General features: G+C 34.8%; 1 protein-coding gene across 15 annotated transcripts in view; it reads left to right on the top strand.

Annotated features, from left to right (window-relative positions):
- The window catches only part of EXOC6B (exocyst complex component 6B), a 721,405-nt gene that overhangs the window by 266,061 nt on the left and 437,559 nt on the right, over positions 1 to 17,785 (top strand). For 14 of the 15 annotated variants that reach the window (XR_007470913.1, XR_007470912.1, XM_033400476.2 and 11 more), the window contains one exon: positions 7,793 to 7,969. The exons of the other annotated variant lie outside the window; for it this stretch is intronic. Coding sequence is in view for 12 of the 14 variants with exons in the window: in XM_033400476.2 (XP_033256367.1) it covers positions 7,793 to 7,969 (177 nt within the window). In the remaining 2 variants the exon portion in view is untranslated. The remainder of the gene's footprint in view (positions 1 to 7,792; positions 7,970 to 17,785) is intronic. 15 annotated transcript variants of the gene reach the window in all.

Below are 17,785 nucleotides of genomic sequence, written 5' to 3' on the forward strand. Positions count from 1 at the left end.
TTTTTGGAAAAAATCAAGATTGTTGTAGCTAGAATATTAGAGAATTTTTTGAAAATGTAGGCAATTTGAAACTCCAAGAAAAACAAAAAGCTGTACCAGAAAGGAACTATAATCAACTATGTAATCATTGCATATATACTTGACTCTGTAGTAAGATGGTTTGGTTACATGACATGATGATTAATATTGATTATTGTTTTTACTTAAAATACTTTGTTGAGAATATAATTTAAGAAGCAGTAGTGTAAGGGAGTCTATATTTTTAAATGATCTAAGTTTTTAACAGAAATTAAGGGTATTATTAGAAACGTGGGTATAAAAATATTAACTCTACAGAGCAGGATTGGGGATTGAAAAAGGCATAAGAGGGAGTCTACTGTTTTTTATTACAATATTTTCAGTATTACTAGATTTTTTAAACCATGAAATTATATTCATTTTGCAGACATTTAAAATAAAACAAATTGGGAAAAGATAAATTGTACTGTAAAGTTGAGTTGGGGTGAATAATCATATGAGGGAGTAGTTTTCTTCCTCTAATAAAATAATTAAGGATATCCACATAATTTTAGCTCTGGAGTTAGTCTTTGCAGCAGTTATTAAATAACAAAATATTAGAAGCAATATACATGTCCTATAGTAGAATATATTCAAATAAATATCCATTCTTTGAAATGTAGTACAATGCAAATATTATCGTAAGTATTTTTATTTGTCAAGAAAGATATTTGCGAAATATTTTTGAGCAAAAAGCAGATTTAAAAACTTAAGTATGATACTTTTTGGCATACCAATATAAATGTATTAGCAATTATGCAGATAAATAGAAAATACAGATGAGCAAAAAGAGAAATCTTTATATATGTGCAGAAAATAGGCTGGGTTGTAATTCATCAAGTAACTGATTATTACTGAATGGAAATTTTAGATTTTTTTTTCCATTTTTTTTCTTTATGTTTATTTTGTAATTTACAGTTAACCACAATTAACATTGTGCTTGTGGTGTATATATGTTGACGAAAGAAAAAGATAGTATTTAAAAAGCTGGGATTATCCTAATTCACAAGAGAATTCTTTTAACTTTTACTATTGCTTTATACAAATTGTAATACACTACGTCTAGTACATCTTGTTGAAATGAATTTTGTTAGTGCAAAGACTTTTTCCCCTCTATGAAATATAGGTTTAAATTTATTTATTTATTTAGAGCTGTGTTGGGTCTTTGTTTCTGTGCCAGGGCTTTCTCAAGTTGTGGCAAACGGGGGCCACTCTTCATCGCGGTGCACGGGCCTCTCACTATCGCAGCCTTTCTTGTTGCAGAGCACAGGCTTCAGACGCGCAGGCTCAGTAGTTGTGGCTCATGGGCCTAGTTGCTCCGCGGCATGTGGGATCCTCCCAGACCAGGGCTCGAACCCGTGTCCCCTGCATTAGCAGGCAGATTCTCAACGCACTGCGCCACCAGGGAAGCCCTATACGTTTAAATATGAACTGTAGACTTTCAAACAGCTAAGGATCTCAGTTATAATGTTGAAGGCGATATAGTGAACACCTTTTTCCATTAAAAAAAAATTTCTATGAATATCGTAATCCTAGATTTCTCATTCTACTGATGGAAATTCTTTGGAACCTGATTAAGTTGTATGAAAAACTTTATCTTTTTTAAAAAATATTACACAAAATACACATATATAATGCATGTATACACCCCTATGTACACTAATATGTAAATAACTTTTTGGATATGGTCTTGATATGTTCTATTTCCTTCATTTTAACTCACTATCCTTGTTTTGTTTTTATTTTGTTTGAACAAGATCTGATATTGGAGCTAGTCGCCAAAGAATACTAGTTGCCAGAGCTAGTGCTAATAAGCATGAAGAAACCTTTTTGAAATGACAGGTCTTGTAGTTCTTTTGATTGGTGAGAAGTGAAGATGGTAGCTTTGGAGTCTTTATATCTTGGTCTTGCCAGTTATTTTCATGGACATCCTTTGGGCTTCAGATATGGGGTCATAATCCTACTTCATTGTATTTTTGTATGGGATGTTATTTTAACCTTGATTTCCTTGGAGAAACCTGAGGAGTTGGTGTTTGAGTGGCGTATACAAGCATAAGGGTCAGGAGGAGTGAAAAGAAAAATTGTAGAGTAACTACCGTGGTACACTGTAGGGCAGTCTGGTTCCTTAATCCATTAAGAAGCTATATGGAACTCACCGTGGGAGGGATGCAATGGGGAGCATTTATCTGTCAGTTCTTTGGTCAAGGTTTGCCTCACTTCTGGGTTGAGAATCATGAGTGCTAAGTAGTTCTGGTGGGATTCCACACTGTGATGTCTGAAAAACCTCTGGGCAGGAAGCTAGAGGTGTGGTGTAAATGCTAGAGCTGGTTTCAGTTTACCCTATATGACACTTCCAGGGCTGCCCAGAACAGGTTGCTGATGTTCTACGTGGAATAAGAGCTGAGGCTGAGAAGATCTGAAATGGAGCACAAGAGGTGTGCAGTACAGATATCTAATACTTGGCATGTAGCACAAATACAAAATAGAATGGCAATGTGAAGCAGTATTAGATGCCATTAATGATTATGTATCTAAGTATTGCTAGATCTTCAATTCTTCCAGAATAGACGGTGAAACAAGATTCCTATCTCATATTCAGAGGGAAGACAGGTGGAACTTAAATTTTTAGTGTCTTTTTTTTTCTTTTGACTTATCTTTTAATTCAGGATAATTTACATGTATTGTCTCATTTAATCCTTGTTGCAGTTCTGAGGTACATTTTATTAACCTATTTTTTTTTTTTAATAGATGGGATGTTGGTTTGAAAAGAACCTGCCCATGGTTATGGAATTAATATGTTGCAGAGCTTAGATTTAAAGACCCGTCTTACTCCAAGAAGGTTTTTTTTCTTCTTCTTCTTTTTTTCTTTTCTGGTATAGCACCCTGTAATTGAAGTCCATGTAGTTAATTATATCAGGTCTTGAACCTATAAGCCTACACCTCTCTCCCTTTTCAACCCCTTTCTGATTTTCAAGCTCAATTTTATGTATTCTTGTAGTCCACTAGAGGTCAGTATTGGGCTGATAAAGAAAGGAGCCTTTGGCTTTTGATTCACAGAATTTTAACTCTGAGTCTTATTGCTAGGAACCCTTGGAAGTTGTATTCACAACAAAACTTTATTTAATAGCATGTGTAATGACAGTTGTAAAAGTTTTAGTAGCTACATTTTTAGGTGAATAGTTCAGGTTAGGTAATTCTTATGGGTTGCCCCCCCCGCCCCCCCCCCCCTCCACCTTCTAATAGGTAGGAGAATATCCAAATCATGTCTTTTACAGATATCCCTCTCTTTTATTGGGCCAAATCTCATTCTTAAATAAGTTTCTTTTGTTATCTTTTGCCTTTATATAGTAAACATTTATCTGAATTTACTGTGTATGTGTCACTGTATCTGAGCTTGTGGGATTCTCATAATGGTGAAGTATGTTTCCTGTCCTAAAGAAGAGAAGAGTTATACACTGAAGTGCCATACTGTTATTTTTTACTTGGATATCTGACAGGTTTATTGAACTCATCTTCTCTATCCTACCTTCAACTAATTATTTCTACGGTTCCTATTGTTTGGAATGATCCCACCATCTAGTAATAAAGACCAGAATACTTGGAGTTATTTTTATTTCCTTCCCCTCTCCCATGTACTACATTTAAATCAGTAAATTCTGTTGCTTCTACTTTTTCTGTAGCTGCTGCTACCTTAATTCAAGTCCTCATCATTGTTATTTGGACTCCTTTCATGATCTATATTGGTTTTCCTGTTTCTATTTTTTATCTTCTCCTAGTTGACCATTCCTCCGCTCCTAGGGGATTTGCCTAAATTGTAAAGCTGATCCTGTTCTTCCCCTGCTCACATTCTTCTGTTGTTTCTCCATTGCCTACTAGCTAACCTTGAAACTGCCTTGTATGGCATCTTTAACTTTATCTCTTGTTAGTCCTTCATAACCTATGTTCTTATACAAAATTATTTATTCCTTGTGTGGATAATGTTATTTCACATGTGGTGGTCTTTTCTCATCTGGTTTCTTTCTTCTGGAATGGTTACCCTTTCTATGTACTTCCCTTTGGAAAAATCATATTCGTCTTTTTTTTTCGGTACGCGGGCCTCTCACCGCCACGGCCTCTCCCGGTGCGGAGCACAGGCTCCAGACTCACAGGCCCAGCGGCCATGGCCCATGGGCCGAGCCGCTCTGTGGCACGTGGGATCCCCCCTGAACCGGGGCACAAACCCGCGCCCCCCGCATCGGCAGGCGGACCCTCAACCACTGCGCCACCAGGGAAGCCCCATATTCATCTTTTAAGAGCACAGTTTGCTACCTCTTCCTCTTACATCCCTACAAGCAGATATGATTACTTTCTCCTTTGTCTAATCACTGCACCTGTATTTATTTCTATCTTTATACTCTTTGCACTGAATTTCAGCCCCTCAATTGCTTACCTACTTCTTACAATAGAATGATGTGAGGTTCAAGAGTCAGAGAATCCATCTTATTCTTTGTATACTCAGTGCAATATCTGGTGCCAAGTAGATATTCAATACATGTTTGCCTGAAAGTAGGGATACAGAAAGAAAACACTGTGAGTTAGAACAGTGAGAGGAGGCTTCCTAAAGGAAGAATAATTTTACTTGGGTTTTGGAGGAAAGGTTGGATACAGGCAGGGAGAGGTCATCTAGAAGGGAAATGGCATAAGCAAAGATACAGTAGTGGAAATATTTTTAGTATATTATGAGGTAGATTCTGATCCAAGTAGAAGATTCACGTTGGAGAGTATTGGATAATACATTGGAAAATTAAGTTCAGCTTCCATTATTGTGGAGTCTTAGTGATAAGATTATGGAGTTTGAATTTGTACTTGTTCAAATTGTTTTCCCCAGTTTACCTCATGTTTAATTGGTGTGATGAATGATGTGGTTTAAGAAGAGTCTGGCTGCAATATGCATGGGAATTTTAATGAGAAGGTGATGAGTTCCATTTTAGGTATGTTGGAAGTGAAGTGATGGTAGAACACACAGTAGTAATACGAAACTAGAGATATGCTATTGGATCTTGGGAGAGGGGAAAGAGTGGTAGAAGAGTAGGGGCTTAGGCATAAACCTTGCTTAATTTCTGTGTATTAGGAAACCAGAGAAGAACACATGTGAGGAATCTTGAGGAAGAGGTGGGTAAATGTGTAAAGATTATTCACAAAGAGAATGAACAACCAAGGAAAAAAAAAGCCTAAATGCTTTCTTAAGCCTATTTGTGTGCTTGATACCCTTTTACCTCTACTCCAACCTAGGCAGCAGAAATCAGTAGCTGCTTCTTTGGCTCCAAGGTTGTCTTTGGAGGGACAGAATAAATGGTCCTGGTGAGGTGGCTTAGCATGTTAGAAAAGAGCTCTGAAGAGCTTTTATTATTATTTTTTTTTTATGGACTTTAGAGTCACATGTTAATTTTAATATATATTGCATATATTTACATATTTATATCTACGTTTACTCTTCTCCACTTCCTGCCAGTCCCATAGTATACATTTTGAATAGATGGTAGTTTTCCTTTGCTTCCTAATGGGTTATAACTGAGTATTTATTTAGTTGTTCTACCTGTTTTAGTATTTCCAACTTGGCCAGTTCTTTCTTGGCAGATCTGCCCTGACTGCTCATTTATAGACTGGAGAAGCCTTGATAATTTTGACAGAGAGCCCGGGTTCTCATAGAGACTTGGAATAAAACTTGCCGTGCTCTCATTTCTAGCATAGGGTTTGCTATTTTAATTTGCTGATTTGGCCTAAACTGCTTTGCGCTCCATCAGATTGATTGGTAAACCAGACACACCTAAAAAGAACAAATCATAGATGATCTAAAATTACTTCCATAGGATACTTTCAGATTTGTATCATTTCAAGTATAAATGATAGTGCTTAAGTGTGGCTCCTTTTGATTGCTTTTGGTACACTGATAGTATTTTAGTGATTGTGAAGGAAAAATATTTAACTTTGGATTCAATAAAATAAGACCAACTTATGAAAGCTTTTGGTTTTGCTGTACTGAAAGAGAGGATAAAGAGACAAGTGATTACTCTCTAGTTGAGAGCTTGTTTTTTTAAATATGAAAGCGTTAGATTTCTAGAGTCCTGGATCCCTTTTTGTGTGGTTTGCATTGGAAGTAAGTGGGGGAGAACTTCTTACTTTTGAGAGAAGTAGAGTGTTCTATCTAATTTGAGGTCTCAAATGCTTGGAGGGTATGTATGTCTTGTGTACAAACATAAATGTGCTTGGATACCTTCTCTCTCAGTTTTGTTACTGAAGCCATGTATTTTATGTAAGTCAAACCAAAATATCAACAAGTACTATGCAGAGAAACAAGTTAGTCCATTGATTCAAACCTCTGGAATGTAGATTCTTTTCATTTTCTTGGCAGAAACTAGCTCACATAGTTCAAGTTTTTCTCTGTCTTGTTATAATTGTCTCATTTAACCAGTACCTGGACTAACACCTTATACTGAGTATTTATCTAGAATTCCTTAATCTCATTCAGAATATTTGGAGATTCTGATTTTTCTCCTGAACTAATTTCTACTTGTCACTGAGTAGAAATATCATATATTGATTAAGCAATGTATATTCTGGGAGGTCACATTTCTTAAGCTTTGTATCTTCAGATGATACTAAGTATTAGTATTATTTCTTCTGAAAAGGAAAGTTCCACTGTGAAATACTTTTGGAATGTGCTGGGTTAAACCATATTAAAGAAGTTTCCTTAAAATAGGACTTCTCCCAGTTTTTATTCTGTTAATGTGCATCGTATATCTACAAGAAGGCTTGTATAACATGCAGTGTTTCCCGTTTATTTGACCACAGAACTCTTGTTTTTGGGGAAACATTTTCGTCATGCTTTGAGGGACTGTTGGTATAGTGGGAAGATCACTGATATGGAATTTAGGAGATCACACTTTGGGCTTCTGATTTATCACTTACTAGCCTTGTAGCTTCAAACAAATCCTTTGTCTTCTAGCCTATTTCCTGAGTGGTGACTAAGGTCCCTTCCAGCTCTAATAATTTGGTTTAGCTTCTTTTGTTGAGTCTGTATAGTCACACTTTCCACCTCTTTGGATCTATGGAAACCACACCATCATTTGAGTCTATTTTGTTAAGTTGAGGGAATTATACTTTTCTATAAAAGTTTAGAAAAAGAAATGCTTAAAACTCTGTTTTCCACAGACTAAGCTCATGAAATCCTGTTTAGTTAGTTCAGATTACTCTATTAAGATATTTTATTATCCTGATTAAAATTTATTTGTCTGTTGTATCCACATATGTGTTTCTAAGAGTCCCCTAAGCTTAAAGGCTCCTGTCCCTCTTCTCCCAACCACAGTGGTTCTAGTATAGCACTTATCTTTCAAGAGATAAATATGCAGTCATTTTTACTAATCTCTTGGCTACTTAGGTACAAATCAGTAGATTTCTTTTTTGTGATGATTTAGTGTTTGTATTTGAAAAGTCTCATGATAGTATTGACTGATTATCTCTTTTTCTATGGAAACTGGGGAATCGAATAAAGATAGGTAGCTCCAGGGTTAAAAATCTATACATTAATATGTTTGGTTTTATTTCTGGCACTAAAACTTTATGTATTAAGGGATTTTGTTGTATTTTTTTTAAGGTACCAATTAGTTCAAAATTAGAAGTTCTTTGAATACTTAATTAAGTTCTGTTTCTTTTGTTTCTTTTTTTGTTTATTTGCGTGTATGTGTTTCTATCCTAGGCCCAACAACAAAGAAACCTGGATAACATCATCTTTCAACAACCCAGGATAGGTAGCAAGAGAAAACCTAAGAAAGATGCATATACAATTTTTGATACAGAGATAGGAAGCACTAGCCCCAAGTCTGAACAGGATTCAGGAATTCTGGATGTTGAAGATGAGGAAGATGATGAAGAGGTAACTAACATTTGAACCGGGGAAGTGAACCTGTTGTTACGTTTCAATATGGTATGTTTGAGATGTGATGAAGAATTTATCCATATAACATAGCTGTGTTATCTTCTGGATATTAAATATCATTTTAAATACAAATGTTCCCTGATTTAAGGAAACTGAAGATGTACTAAGATAGCTTAGATTCTAATTCTTTAGACTTTAAATATACTCATCCTTTTTTTTTTTTTTTTTTTTTAAGTTTCAGGGTTTGTTGATTGTATACTGACTGGGTACTACATTAAGGGAAGAGTAGAGTTTACCTGACTTAGAGAAAGAGATCTATTGATAGATGATCTCCACTGAAGCTGGAACAAAGTTACTTCAGACAAATAAAAGATGTTACTTTAAACAGTAGGAGTAAACAGAGATTTCTTAGGCTTGAGAAATGGTTCAGATTGAAATTGTAAAAAGGTTCCAGAAAGTTGAGAACACATTTCTGGAGGAAATAAATGTATGAGTAATTATAGGGTATCTGGGAATTTTGTGATATATCCCTAACCTCTTAGTTCTATGACACTTTCAGGTAAAGAATAAGATTAAGTGGCTTAACTAGTACATTTTTTTATATCCTTCTTTGTTGTTGGAAATATGTTTAATGTGTTTTTAAAAATAAAACTACTATGACATTTGAGATTTCCAGTTAAAACATTTTTGAACTACTTATCATTTGCATAAACTGGATCAGTTTTTTGTGAGTATAGTGGTTAGGTGCATGAGCTTTGCAGACTTACAGACTGCATTCAGATATTGGTTTTGCCATTTTATTTTATTTTACTGTAAAAATTGTCATTAATGATCATATTATTTACATTATCAAATGCTCACTGACATGTGCAAGGAACCATTTACTCCTGTTCTCAGTAATCTGTTTTATCTTTAAGTATTTGTCTCCTTTTCATTGTTTCATTTCTCCAGATAAAACTGGGTTCAGTGTTTCTTCTCCATCATTGTTCTTTGTTATGCACTTACTAACCTTCTTACTCTCCTCTCCATACCAAAATACAGCCCCAAACTTTGTAATCTTAGGGTAATCTTGATCCCCTGAATATTTTTTAGCATTCTCTCTTGCCTGGAATGACTGGTATGGTTGGACATGGATCCACCCTGGAGATCAGATTGTCAGGGATTAGACCCATCACAGATGAAAAATTACAGTAATAGTACAATAAAACATCAGGATCAAGATAAATCCAGTTAACATTTTAAACTTACATTTTGGTTGCCCATTAAGGAAATTAAATTCTATCAGGCACTATGGCTTAAGGAAACAAGTTAAACATTGTCTGTGCCCCTGGATAATACACACCCCAAAGAGATGGTTATGTGATAAGATGAAAGCATGAAACGTACACAGTTCTCATATATTAGTGAGAACCTTCTGGATGTGAGCTACTGTTTATCATTAGCTCACTGAAGATACTGGGCAAGTCCTTTTTAATTTTTGTGCCATATTTCTTCATTGTTTTGTCGTCTGAGGTCCAAAGAGGATGAAGAAAGTACGACTAGTAAAACGTGTTGGGATCCCTCATAAAGGAAATATTGTAAGAATGTACTTGGAAGTTAACATTTTAAAATGGTTCTGTATCCCAAATCAAACAGAATTTGTATTAGAGATTTGCTGATTGAGCTCTTACAACAAGAATTCAGCACTTTGCTGTCACCTAATGGCATCCTATCTTAAAAAAAAAATCCTACCTTATATTTATTTACTTCTCAGTTTGAATCTTCTTCAAGTGCACATTCTTAATCTCAAACCTCATGTAGAGAATTATTTATTTAGATGTCTCCAAACTGGTTTCTTGGCATAGTTCTTGCATGGTGTGAATAAATTCTTCAGATAAGGTCTTCCGTGACCCACTGTGACGTTCTGACCTTCATTCTTGTCATTCTTCAACAGACCTCATTGAGAGTAGCGTAAATAGTTTTTGAAATATTTTGACTTTTAAACTGTGCCATAGAATCTAGTAGTTCTTAATCTATTTGGAGATCGTTATATTCCTGTGAGAGTTTGATAAAAAATATGGAGCCTTTACCCAGTAAAATCTGTGTATATTCACTCACAAAAAGTTCTGCATGAAATTTCAGGGAATTTGTGAAACTCATGTTGCCCTTAGGACCTGAGTTAAGAGCCATGTTGTAGAGAAAGTGCTTCTTGAACTTAAATGTGCATAGGAATCACCTTGGAATCATCTTTAAATGCAGATTCTGATTCTGCAGGTTGGGGGGTGAATCTGAGAATCTACATTTTTAACAAGCTCCCAGGTAAGGATGGTGCTTCTGGACCCTGGGCACACTTTGAGTTGCAAGGCTATAGTGGACCACGAGGAAGCATTTTTAGTACATAAAGCAAACAAACTCATGAATGTTTATGTGTCCTATTGCTTTTTCATTAATATGTCCTAACATTTTTCCAGCAATGAATACAGTACTTGAAGAGAAAGTTATATTTTGTCTTCTAAAATCTGTTGCTTGTAATAGATTACCTGCATTATTTTTTATGAAATTTTATGATTCTGATTTAATATACTTTAGGTATATTTTTCATTCTCTGAAGAACTTTTTGCCCTTTCCTGTGCTTTTAATGGAAGTGTACTTAATACATTCCTTGAGCCAAGTGACATTTGTACATTATTTAGTGTGTTTTTAGTTTGATAATACTTAATAGTAGACCATAGAATGAGATGGGTAAGGAAAACCAAACACCTAGAAAATAGCTTTGCACATAGTAAACAGATAGTTAATATATTGTTAAAGTGAAATAAAGTTTGTGCCAGAGATGGGAAAAACTTAATAGCCTGGGGAACTGAAGATGAAGTCATAGAAGTGAATTGTCATCTTGGATAAAAAACTGACTACATGTTGAGCTGACTGACAGTGTCAGTCTCCTGATTGCTGAGAAGTGTTGCAGGAAAACTGTTCCCCTGTAAATTCTCTTCCTATTTGTATTTTATTTTTGTCTAAACTAATGAAAGGGTCGCCTTAGTTAAGGTAAGTTTTTTTTTAACTTGTCTTATATTAGAGTTGAACTATATAAACTACTGATATTTGACCGTTTTTCATCAACAACTTAATTCGTTTTCAGTGGAAATATGTATGATTTGGGGAATTGAAAAAAAATTATATAAGTTTCAAGTGTACAACATTATAATTTGAGATCTGTATATACTACAAAGTGATCACACACCAAATGGTCACATCTGTCACCATACAATTGACCCCCTTGATGCCTTGCATCCCCCAGCCCCCTTCCCTTCTGTTAACCACCAATCTGTTCCCTGTAACTGTTTGTTTTTGTTTTATTTATTTGTTTTGTTTTGTTTTAGATTCCACATATGAATGAAATCATACAGTATTTGTCTTTTTACTTCTGACTTATTTCACTTAGCATAATACCCTCAGTTCCATCCATATCATCCCAGATGGCAAGATTTCATTCTTTTTATATAGCTGCATAGTATCATTGTGGGTATATCTGTATCTCTAGATCTGTATCTATACCTTTATCTACACCTATATGCCACATCTTTTTTATCCATTCATCCATTGATGGACACTTAGTTTTTTTCCCTGTCTTGGCTATTATAAATAATGTTCCAGTGAACATGGTGCATATATCTTTTTTTTTTAATTCCTCTACTTTTTTTTTTTTTTTTTAGCAAATTGTATTTTTTATTTATTTATTTTTGTCTGTGTTGGGTCTTCGTTTCTATGCGAGGGCTTTCTCTAGTTGCGGTGAGTGGGGTCCACTCTTCATCGCGGTACACGGGCACTGTCGCAGCCTCTCTTGTTGCGGAGCACAAGCTCCAGACGTGCAGGATCGTAGTGTGGCTCACGGGCCTAGTTGCTCTGCGGCACGTGGGACCTGCCCAGACCAGGGCTCGAACCCATGTCCCCTGCATTGGCAGGCAGACTCTCAACCACTGCACCACCAGAGAAGCCCCGTATATCTTTTTGAATTAGTGTTTTCATATTCTTTGTATATATACCCAGAAGTGGAATAGCTGGATAATGTGGTAGTTCTATTCTTAACTTTTTGAGGAATCTCTGTACTGTTTTCCATAGTGGCTACACGAATTTACAATCCCACCAACAGTATGTGAGGGTTCCCTTTTCTCCATATCCTCTCCAACACTTGTTATTTCTTAACTTTTTGTTAAAGCCATTCTAATAGGTGTGAGGTGGTTATACCTGTTATTATGGTTTTCATTTCTCTAGTAATTAGTGGTCTTGAACATCTTTTTATGTGATTTTTGGCCATCTGTATGTCTTCTTTAGTAAATTGTCTATTCAGATCATTTCCCCATTTTTTAATAGGGCTGTTTGTTTTTTTGTTGTTGAGCTGTATGAGTTCTCTGTGTAGTTTAGATATTAACCCCTTATTGGATATACGATTTGCAAATATCTTCTCCCATTCAGTAGGTTGCCTTTTTGTTTTAATGATGATTTCCTTTGCTGTGCAGAAGCTTTTTAGTTTGATATGGTCCCATTTGTTTATTTTTGCTTTTGTTTCCCTTGCCTTTGGAGTCAGATCCAAAAAACATCACTAAACAGAAGTCAGTGAGATTACCACCTATGTTTTCTTCCAGGAATTTTATGGTTTCAAGTCTTATATTCAAGTCTTTAAACCATTTTGAGCTAATTTTTGTTTATGGTATAAGATAATGGTTCAGTTTCATTCTTTTGTCTGTAGCTGTCCAATTTTCCCAATACCACTTATTGAAGAGACTGTCCTTTCTCCATTGTATGTTCTTTGCTCCTTCATCATAAATTAATTGTCCACATATGTGTGGATTTTTTTCTGGGCTCTTAATTATGCTCCATTGATCTGTGTGTCTGCTTTTGGGCCAGTACCATTCTGTTTTGATTACTATATCTGTGTAGTATAGTTTGAAATTAGGATCATGGTATCTCTGGCTTTGTTGTTTTTCAAGATTGTTTGGACTATTTGGGATCTTCTATGGTTCCATACAAATTTTAGAATTATTTGTTCTAGTTCTGTAAAATATTCCACTGGAATTTTGATAGGGATTGCATTGAATCTGTAGATTGTTTTGGGTATCATGAACATTTTAACAATATTAACTCTTCTAATCCATGAGCTTGGAATGTTTTTTCACTTATTTGTGTCTTCTTTAATTTCTTTCATCAGTCTTAGAGTTTTCAGTGTATAGGCCTTTTACCTCCTTGGTTAAATTTATTCCTAGGTATTTTATTCTTTTTGATGTAATTGTAAATTGGATTGTTTTCTTAATTTCTCTTTCTGATATTTCAATACTATTGTACAAGAAATGTCATAGATTTCTGCATATTGATTTTGTATCCTGGAGCTTTGCTGAATTCATTGATTAGTTCTAATGTTTTTTTGGTGGAGTCTTTAGGGGTTTCTATGTATAGTATCATGTCATCTGCAAACAGTAACAGTCTTACTTCTTTTTTTTTCTAATTTGGATGCCTTTTATTTCTTTTCCTTGCCTAATTGCTGTGGCTATGGCTTTGAATACTTTTTTGAGTATAAGTGGTGAGAGTGGGCATCCTTGTTTTATTTCTGATCTTAGAGGGAAAGCTTTCAGCTTTTCACTGTTGACTGTGGTGTTAGCCGTGGGTCTGTCATATATCACCTTTATTATGTTGAAGTATATTCCCTCTATACCCACTTTGAGAGTTTTTATCATAAATGACTCTTGAATTTTAAAAGCTTTTTCTGCATTTACTGAGATAGTCATATGATTTTTATCCTTCATTTTGTTAATGTGGTATATCACATCAATTGATTTGTGGATGTTGAACTATCCTTGATCCCTGGAGTAAATCCCACTTGATTGTGGTGTATAATCCTTTTAATGTATTGTCGAATTCAGTTTGCTAATATGTTGTTGAGGTTTTTACCTGTATGTCCATAAGAGATATTGGCCTGTAGTTTTCTTTTTGGTGTCGCCCTTGTCTAGTTTTGGAATCAAGGTAATGCTGGCCTCCTAAAAAGTGTTTGGAAGCATTCCCTCCTATTCATTTTTTTTGGAGGAGTTTGAGAAGGATAGGTATTAAATCTTTTTTGAATATTTGGGATGATTCACCAGTGAAGCCATCAGGTCTAAGCCTTTTGTTTGCTGGGAGGTTTTTGATTACTGATTCAATCTCCTTACTAGTAATCAGTCAATTTAACATTTCTATTTTCTCATGATTTAATCTTGGTAGACTGTATGATTTTAGGAATTTATCTGTTTCTTCTAGGTTGTCCCATTTGTTGGCATATTATTGTTCATAGTATTCTCTTATCATCCTTTGTATTTTTTGTGGTATCAGTTTTAACTTCTCTTTCATTTCCGATTTTATTTGAGCCCTCTCACTTTTTTTCTTGCTTAGTCTAAAAGCTTGTCAATTTTGTTTATCTTGTTAAAGAACCATCTCTTAGTTTCATTGATCTTTTCTATTGTCTTTTTAGTCTCTATTTCATTTATTTCTGCACTGATCTTATTATTTTCTTCCTTCTACTAACTTTGGGCTTTGTTTGTTCTTCTTTTTTTAGTTCCTTAAAGTGTAAAGTTAGATTTCTCTTGTTTCTTGAAGTAGTCCTGTGTTGCTGTTGACTTCCTTCTAAGAACTACATTTGCTGCACCCCACAGATTTTAGTATGTAATATTTCTGTTTTCACTTGTCTCTACATATTTTTTGATTTTACTTTTGATTTCGTCAGTGACCCACTGGTTGTTTAGTAGCATGTTGTTTCATTTCCACATTTTTGTGGGTTTTTTTTTTTTTTCAGTTTTCCTCTTGTAATTGATTTCTATTTTCATAGCTTTGTGGCCAGAAAAGATGCTTCATATAATTTTGGTCGTCTTAAATTTATTGAGACTTGATTTTTGGCCTAACAAGTGATTTATCCTGGAGAATGTTCCATGTGCACTTGAGAAGAATGTGTATTCTGCTTCTTTTAGATGGAGTATTCTGTATAAATCTGTTAATTCCATCGGATCTAATATGTCATTTAAGGCTGATGTTTTCTTATTGGTTTTCTGTCTGGATGGTGTATCTATTGCCATAAGTGGGGTGTCAATGTCCCCTACTATTATTGTATTGCTATTAATTTTCTCTTTAAGTTCGTTAATATTTGCTTTATATATCTTGCTACTCCTGTGTTGGGTGCATACATATTTTAAGTGTTGTTTCCGTAGTGTAGTGGTTATCACATTTGCCTCGCACATATTTATAAACGTTATATCTTCTTGCTGTATTAACCCCCTTATTGTTATGTAGTGCTTCTCTTTGTTTTTTATTACAGTCTTTGTTTTAGAGGCCATTTTGTCTCATATGAGTATAGCTATACCAGCTTTCTTTTCATTTCCATTTGCATGGAATGTGTTTTTCCATCCTTTTACATCCAGTCTGTTTATGTCCTTACTTATGAAGTGAGTCTTTTGTAGGCAGCATATAGATGGGTCTTGTTTTTTATTTTTGTTTTTTAATCCATTCAGCCACTCTGTCTTTTGATTGGAGAATTTAGTCCATTTATGTTTAAAGTAATTATTGATAGGTATATACTTATTGCCATTCTGTGATTTGTTTTCTAGCTATTTTTATAGTTTCTCTGTTTCTTTTTCTCTCTTCCCTTGTGGTTTATTGATTTTCTTTAGTGCTTTGTTTAGATTCCTTTCTCATTTTCATTTGTGTATTTACTATAAGTTTTTTCTTTGTAGTTATCAGGTTCACATGTATCATCCCATGTATATCAGGTTCACATGTGTCATCCCATGTATATAACAGTCTATTTTAAGTTGATAGCAACTTAAATTTGAGCACATTCCACAATTCTACATTTTTTACTATCCCACTACATTTTATGTTTTTGATGTCACATTTAACATCTTTTTATTTTATGTTCCCTTAGCAAATTGTTGTATTTTTAGCTAATTTTATTTCTTTTGTCTTTTAAACTTCATGGTAGCATTATATTATTATTATTTACCTTTTCCTGTGAGATGTGAATTTTCTTATGTTTTCTCCTTATTAATTAGTGCCATTTTTTTTCAACTTAGGGAATTCCCTGTAACATTTCTTAGAAGTCCACTTTAGTGGTGATAAACTTCTTTAGCTTTTGCTTATTTGGAAAACTCTTTATCTCTCCTTTAATTCTGAATGATAACCTTGCTGGGTAGAGAATTATTGGTTGGAAAATTTTTCCTTTCAGTAATTTGAATATGTCATGCCATTCACTTATGGCCTGCAAAGTTTCTTCTGAGAAATCTGCTGAAAGCCTTATGAGGTTTTCTTTCTATGTAATAAGTTGCTTTTCTCTCATTGCTGTTAAGATTCTCTCTTAGTCCTTACTTTTACCATTTTAATTATAATGGGTCTTGGTGTGGTTCTCTTTGGTTTTGCCTTACTTGGAACTCTTTTGGACCTGGATGTCTGTTTCCTTCCCCAGATTAGGGAAGTTTTCAGCTATTACTTTTTCAAATAATTTTTCTGACCCTTTCTCTTCTTTTTGCCTTCTGGGACTTCTATAATGTGAATGTTTTTCTGCTTGATGTTGTCTCAGAGGTCCCTTAGGTATATTCACTTAAAAAATTTTTTTTTCTTTTTGCTGCTTTTTCTAGATGATTTCCATGCTTTTCTTCCAGCTCATTGATTCATTCTTCTTCATCCAATCTGCTGTTGAACCCCTCAAGTGTATATTTCAGTTGAGTTATAACTGCTGTTTGGTACTTTCATATATTTTCTATCTTTTTGTTAAGGATATCACTGTGTTCATTCATTCCTCTCCTGAGTTTGGTGAGTATGTTTATAACAATTACTTTAAACTGTTAATCAGGTTGATTGTTTATCTCCATTTCATTAAGGTCTTTTTCTGGGCATCTGTCTTACTTTTTGGTTTGGAATATGTTCCTTTGTGTCCTCATTTTGCCTGGCTCTCTGTGTTTGTCTATATGTTATTAGGTGAAACAGCTGTCTCTCTCAGTCTTAAAGGAGTGTTCTTGTATAAGGTATGATCCTTGGGGCCTGGAAGCACAGTCTTCCCTGGCCACCAGAGCCAGGTGCTCAAGGGTTGTCCCTCATGTGGGCTGCACCTGCCCTCCAGCTGTGGTGGGACCTCAGCTGCTTCATGGAGAGAATGGGGAGTGGTGCATTTGGCCGGCCTGGTTTTGATGTTGGAAATCTGTTTTGAATCTTTATGTCATACTGTGGTATATGCAGATGTTATTGCTTTTCTCTACATGTCTAGACAGAACTTAAAAAATATTTTTAGAAGTAGTGAACATTTTAGCTTGAGAATATATTAGATTTTTCTGAAATATTATTTTTGAAATATTGGAACACATAGTACAAAGAACCACTTAAGGTGATATATTATTTGTGAGAAAGGGGACAATAATACCTTCTAAGGGTAGGGTCGTTGTGAGGATTGACTGAAGTAATTTATATGATGCTTCTGTCATAGTGCTTGGCACATACAATGCTACCAGTATATAATAGTTACTATTATGGCATTCTGACTGTGTGCTTTTTTTGGAATAAAGGTGAAATATATCTTGATGTAGTTTTTGATGATGTATATTTACATGGAGTGGTGACTACAATCTACTGTAAACAAAAAATCTACTGAAATAAAGCAGTATTGAGTAAGAAATAGCTTGAAGAAGCAGGACCTATGATTTCTTCTTTGTTTCTAGGTTACTTCAGAGCTTCTGTATTCTTAGAACACTTCATTGGTGTCATATTTCTGGCACGTATCTCTCTTAATTTGTTTACATACTGTTAGTGACCAGTGGTCACTGTGTTATC

This window comes from Orcinus orca, chromosome 13 (assembly GCF_937001465.1).
Source record: "Orcinus orca chromosome 13, mOrcOrc1.1, whole genome shotgun sequence".
Classification (NCBI taxonomy): domain Eukaryota; kingdom Metazoa; phylum Chordata; class Mammalia; order Artiodactyla; family Delphinidae; genus Orcinus; species Orcinus orca.